Raw genomic sequence first — 5,745 nt, 5'->3', positions numbered from 1 at the left:
CCAAAGTGCTGGGATTACAGGTGTGAGCCACCGCGCCTGGCCTTTTTTTCTTTTTTGAGATGGAGTTGCTCTCTTGTCGCCCAGGCTGGAGTACAATGGCGCAATCTCGGCTCACTGCAACCTCCACCCTCTGGCAGGATTCTCCTGCCTCAGCCTCCCAAGTAGCTGAGATTACAGGTGCCTGCCACCACGCCTGGCTAATTTTTTGTAATTTTAGTAGAGACGGGGTTTCAACATGTTGGCCAAGCTGATCTTGGACTTCAGACCTCAAGTGATCCACTCAAACTGGCCTCCTAAAGTGCTGGGATTACAGGCGTTAGCCATCACGCACCGCCAGTGTTAGTGTACTTTATGTGTGGCCCAAGACAATTTTTCTTCTTCCAATGTGGCCCAGGAAGCCAAAAGATTGGATATCCCCCGTATAGAGCTTAGACTCAGTGAGATCTGAGGGTCAAACTATAGCCAATCTCCACCCTCAACCCAGCTTCAATTTCCTTTCAAGGCAGAGGCCTTACCACCTTCTTCAGCTAAAGTGGTTAAGAGAGGACACGGCCTGAGGGAAGCTGGGCAGCTTTATAGTCCCATGGAAAGATGGCCCTTGAATCCTTCGGGTGAGTAGATTGCTGTAAGGGAAGAGCCAGACCTGAGGCTACCTTGTCCTCCCCTCAGGTGTTCCAGGGTGGTCAGCCGATCTCCACCACCAAGGTTGCCTTCCCAGAGCCTCAGACTCATGCCCCAGTGTTATGGAGATGTCTTCTGGAAGAACCTTAGTCAAAGGCCCAGGTGAGTAGAGGAGAAAATGGATACCAACTGGATGTGGTCTTAACTGGATTAAACTACCATAAACCCATATAGCAATAGGCCCTAGTCTGGGGTTAATTTCCCACTGGCTGGTGGACGTTGTAGCTCCTAATGATAGAAAGGAGGTTGGGAGAGATTAATAAAGAAGCAGTATGGATGGATGTGTCCCCTTTGCACTTATAGCCCCCTTTTTGTTCTTCACAGCCTCACTTGGCTGGAGGAGCAGCACATTCCACCCATGCTGGTAAGACAGACCCTCTGCCTTCAACACTTCTCTGTTAAAATTGCACCCACTGCTATCCTGTCCCAAGCTCTCCTCATTACTGCTTCCCTATGGTATTCCCCAACCAGTGCACTCCTTTCTATGAATCAGTCATCATGTTTTCGAGATATCACAGAGGTCTTCCCAAGACCCCGGACTCCCTACCTAGTTCAATCCAAGCTCCCTTGAGAGAGCCAGTTCTTTTTTCTAGCTCTTTTTCCCCATTCTCTGGCACAGAGAGCCACTGGTTGCTCCCAGCTTGGTCTGTATCCTCCTGAGCAGCTCCCACCCCCTGAAATGCTTTGGAGAAGAAAGAAGAGGAGGCCATGTTTGGAAAGAATGCAGCAGCAGGGGCTTGGGGGGGTCCCCGCCCGGGTGAGGGCTGTCACTTACCACCTGGAGGACCTAAGAAGACGTCAGAGCATCATCAATGAGTAAGGAAGGGAGACATCTAGGTTCTGGCAGTCATGCAGGATTTGGGGGCAGAACAGTTTGAGGTAAGGAAGGGGTTGAGAGCTTTGAGGGGAGGTTTGAGGGTCGCTTTGAGGGGAGACTGCTTGGGAAGAAGCTGTGGGCTTTGGTGTGATTGAAACAGATTTCTGTAATATGAAAAGAAGGAGGGAATTGCGGTAAGGAGGATGAGCCACATGAGCTGGAAGGAGTAGAAACTGGATCACTGAAGACAGGAAAGCAAACCATAGAACTGGAGGACAGTGGGGAGGCTGGGGTCACCTCTGGGTTCCTAGACAACATGCTTCAGTCTGAGGGGAGCAGAAAATTGGGAGTGGAGAGTTAGAGGTGAAATGACAACTCCCTGGAGTCCCAGCAGGAAGTATTTCAGAACAGAAAGGTGAAGAATGGAGAGACAGGAAGCCTGGCCTCCAGGTACTTCTCTCCTCAGCCTAAAGTCTCCACAGACTGAAGAAGGCCCAGTGGGGCAGCTCTGGGGCTGCATCTGAGCCAGTGGTGCTTGGCGAAGAGGGCTGTGGATTTCCTAGCACCAATGAATACCCTGATCTGGAAGAGGAGAGGGCAACCTATCCACAGGAAGAGAACAGTTTTCTCACTCCTGGCAGGGCCCAGGTATTGTTGGAGTGGAACTGGGTGGAGTGAGAGGGAGTGACGTGGGTTTCTGGTCTTGCATGGAGATGCAGTAGAAGCTGAGAGCCAGGTTGGAGAGCTGGATTTGAGAGGAACAAAAATAACGTAGCTGAGAGCCAGAGACTTTGAGGTACCTAAGCTTGGGTACTAGGAAATCTGGAAAAAAGATCTACTTTTCCATTCTCTTTTTCAATTTCTCTCATCTTTACAGCTGCTTTGGTCTCCCTGGAGTCCCCTGGGTCAGGAGGTGGCTTGTGCCTCCAGGCCGCTGCACTCTCTGGCCTCCTTCAGCACTGTCACAGCCAGGAGGAACCCCCTTCACAATCCCTGGGGGATGGAGTTGGCAGCGTCTGAAGAGTAAAGAGAAACCACCGATGCCGAGATACTGGTGGTGCCCCAGGAACCCAAGACTAGTTCCGTCACTAGAGTCACCCCCATTGCTGACATGAAGGCGTTTCCCCTTCCTTAGCCTCTCCAACTGCCTTTCCCATCCTCTGAACTAGGCATTAACAGCCCCCCTGGGCTCCCAAATCAACCCACCGCTCTCACAGGAGCACCCCAAGTCCTGTTTTCCTCCAGGCCCCGCCCCTGGCCTTGTGTTCTCTCTGCTCTGTTATTAAAAAGCAAGCAAGTGGAGACCGAATTGTCTTCTTGGGATGCAGCGATGGAGAGACCAATGGGGAAGGAGGGCTCCTTTCGCTTTCTCGAGGACTCAGCTACAGTGAAGTCGGGCTGGGTCCCCAAATTCAGGGAGTCTTGTCCGAGGCGAGAAGGGTCCTGCTCCCAGTCCTGTGTTCCTCGCCCGGCCCCTCGGGTTCCAGCACTGGTCGGCCGCCCCTGCCCCATTTTCTCGGACTGGGAGTCAGCTGGCCGAGCTTCCGCCTCCAGGACCCTGGAATCCTGCCCCTCAGCGCTGCTGCCCTTTTGGGGAATTCCCAGTAGTATGTCCCTCGGCCTGGCTCAGAGCTTCAGAAGCCGAGTCCCTCTGCCCAACGCCCCACCGAGAACCCCACGTGTGCTGACCCCAGGTTCCCTTCCTGACCCCCATCTCCTTAATTGGGAAGCCCCGCCCCGTGCGCAGTGACGTCGGACGCCGCTGTCAGCCGGCGCTGGGGGGGGTCGGTGTGGGGTAGAATGGCCGCTGCCGCCGTCACCCGCGGGACCCCGGGAGGTAAGAGCCAGGGCCTCTCGCCCGCCTCTCCGCCCCCGCGCCAGGGGGCGCAGCTCCTCCAGGTCCTGACGCGGAGCGCCGCGCCGGGGACCACCGTCCCTCCTCCCGGTTCGCCCTCACCTCCCGCTTCCGTCCTCCTCCCCCGCGCCAGGGGGCGCCGCTCACCGCAGGGCCCCACGGCAGACCAGCGCGTGCCGGGGACTGTCCCGGAGACCCCCGCACCCGGCACCCGCACTGTCCCTCGCCCACCGCGTGCCCGTGGACTCTGCTCCCGGCTTCTCCAGAACATCCCTCTATGCGGGCGGGACCCTCCCACCTCGAAGGTTCTCCTGGGACCACCACTCCGCCGGGGGGCCGCCCAGAGTGCCAGGCGTCCGATCCGGCGCCGCCCAAGTGCAGCCCAAGGACCCGCTCCCGCTCCGCACCCTGGCAGGCTGCCTAGCCGGGACTGCGCACCTGCGCCCTGGGGCGGAGTCCTTACCCCAACCCCAGCTTCACTGCACACAGTCGAGCCCGACGGGCCTCCTCCCATCTCCATCCTGGACACCTGGCGGAGCCCGTGCTGAGAGCCTCCTCCAGCTCCCATCTGTTCCCCCAGAAGGGCGGGGGGCTCAGGCTGGAGCCAGAGCGGTAGATGGGGTAGGCTAGGCCTGGAGGCCAGGGGAGGCAGAGGCGTTTGGGGAGAGGGAGGTAGAGAGAGCTGTCAGCTGGAGGGCGGGTGGTCCTGAGGGTGGGAATCTGGGTGTCTGGCCCAGATTTCTATCAGGTCCTAACCAACCTGGAGGAGAGAATAGGTTAGGCTCAGTTATCAGATCTGCCCTTCCCCCTTGGAAAAATCAAATAGAGAAGGAACTCAGGGCGTGTCTTCTAAAGGCCTAGCTCTCTACCGAAGGTAGAATCTCCTGCCCTGCCCCCAGGATCCTGGCTGTCTCGCCAAACCATCCTCCAAGGACCGGATGGCCTGAGTCCCAACCCCCAGGACCTGACCCAGCCATAGCCCCAGTCTGTGCAAAAGCTCAAGCTTTAGGGCCTCTGAGGCCCCAGACCTGCCTGTCTTCTCCCCTCCCCCACCCCAACCCATTTCTTCCTGCTCACTCTTTCTGTCCAGTCTCCTCACTCATATTGACTCCGGCACCCTGTCTGGTTCTCCCTTCTACTGTCACATCACAGTCAGCCCCTCCCTCCCTTTCCTCATCCTTCCCAGATACTATGACCCAGTTCTATACTCACTCCCCACCTCATACGTCTCATCCTGGATTAATGTGGGGGGCTTCTGCCATGACCTTATTCTCTCCCTTCCCAGCACAGACTCCCCCTCCCCCCGGCCCCTCAGGCCGGGGGTGACCTTGCCCCCTGGAACCCTCACCATGAATACCAAGGACACCACTGAGGTTGCTGGTAAGTTCACAAAGCAGGTTCCCAATGTGGCCACAGCCTTTCGTTCTCCCCATGCCTTAGTAGCCCTGTAATTCTTGGATTCCTTGTTCTCCTTAGTGAGGTTTCCGTTCTCCCCAGTGCTGTGTATTGCCTTCAGCCCTTTCCCCTTGGACAGGGATGCCCCGGGGTAGCACACTAAACCCTCCTTTCTAATTCCCTTTAGAAAACAGCCACCACCTGAAGATCTTTCTCCCCAAGAAGCTGCTGGAGTGTCTTCCTCGCTGCCCGCTGCTGCCTCCAGAGAGGCTACGGTGGAATACAAATGAGGTTTTCTAGGGAGGCTGGGGGTTGGGGCCCAGCAAGACCTAGTAGGCTGGAGGAGGGTGAGTGGGGGGTCTTTCTGTGTCTCTCCACACTCTTAACTGCAGAGCACCATTCTGAGCTCTTTGGGGATCATAGGAGAGGTATAAAGAACATGGATCTTGGCCGGGCGCGGTGGCTCACGCCTGTAATCCCGGCACTTTGGGAGGCTGAGGTGGGTGGATCACCTGAGGTCAGGAGTTCAAGACCAGCCTGGCCAACATGGTGGAACGCGTCTCTACTATAATTACAAAAAATCAGCCAGGCATGGTGATGTGCGCCTGTATTCCCAGCTACTCGGGAGGCTGAGGCGGGGACAATCACTTGAGCCAGGGAGGCGGAGGCTGCAGTGAGCTGAGATCACGCCCCTGCACTCCAGCCTGGGCAACAGAGCGAGACTCTGTCTCAAAAAAAAAAAAAGACATGGATCTTGTAGGAGCCCTCTTTTCCATGGCATAGCCCCCTGGGTAAAAACAAAAGCTACTGCCAATAAAATATTTCTTACATACTGGGCACTGTGCTGAACACTTGGCCTGCCTTGTCTCGTTTAATCCTCTAAGGATGCTACAGAGCAAACCCTGTAATTGCTCCTATGTTATTGATGAGGAAACTGATTTACCTCATAGTTTATCTAACTTAGTTCAGAGCCCTTTTTTTTTTTTTTTTTTTTTTG

The 5,745-nt window shown here is 55.9% G+C and overlaps 1 protein-coding gene and 1 pseudogene across 1 annotated transcript; one reads left to right on the top strand and one right to left on the bottom strand.

Annotated features, from left to right (window-relative positions):
* The first annotated feature begins 365 nt into the window (after window positions 1–365).
* INCA1 (inhibitor of CDK, cyclin A1 interacting protein 1) lies at window positions 366–2,176 on the top strand. Its single transcript, XM_026450923.2, has 4 exons — window positions 366–783; window positions 1,006–1,045; window positions 1,301–1,497; window positions 1,981–2,176. Exons 1-4 carry the CDS (start codon window positions 731–733, stop codon window positions 2,174–2,176), a joined length of 486 nt encoding a protein of 161 aa, XP_026306708.1. The 5' UTR covers window positions 366–730.
* A 193-nt stretch (window positions 2,177–2,369) lies between these two features.
* Window positions 2,370–3,921, bottom strand: LOC111521271 (annotated as a pseudogene).
* Between the last annotated feature and the right edge of the window lie 1,824 nt (window positions 3,922–5,745).

The sequence above is a fragment of the Piliocolobus tephrosceles genome, unplaced genomic scaffold (genome assembly GCF_002776525.5).
Source record: "Piliocolobus tephrosceles isolate RC106 unplaced genomic scaffold, ASM277652v3 unscaffolded_26192, whole genome shotgun sequence".
NCBI classification, from domain to species: domain Eukaryota; kingdom Metazoa; phylum Chordata; class Mammalia; order Primates; family Cercopithecidae; genus Piliocolobus; species Piliocolobus tephrosceles.
Note: the sequence above shows the minus strand (reverse complement) of the source record. Positions and strands in the feature narration are given on the sequence as shown.

What these genes read in the sequence shown, in the direction of transcription:
- INCA1 (XM_026450923.2), top strand. Translation starts at nt 731, where the DNA reads ATGCCCCAGTGTTATGGAGATGTCTTCTGGAAGAACCTTAGTCAAAGG. An exon ending in AACCTTAGTCAAAGGCCCAG is followed by an intron (nt 784 to 1,005) that starts GTGAGTAGAGGA and finishes TGTTCTTCACAG; the next exon opens with CCTCACTTGGCTGGAGGAGC. An exon ending in AGCACATTCCACCCATGCTG is followed by an intron (nt 1,046 to 1,300) that starts GTAAGACAGACC and finishes TCTCTGGCACAG; the next exon opens with AGAGCCACTGGTTGCTCCCA.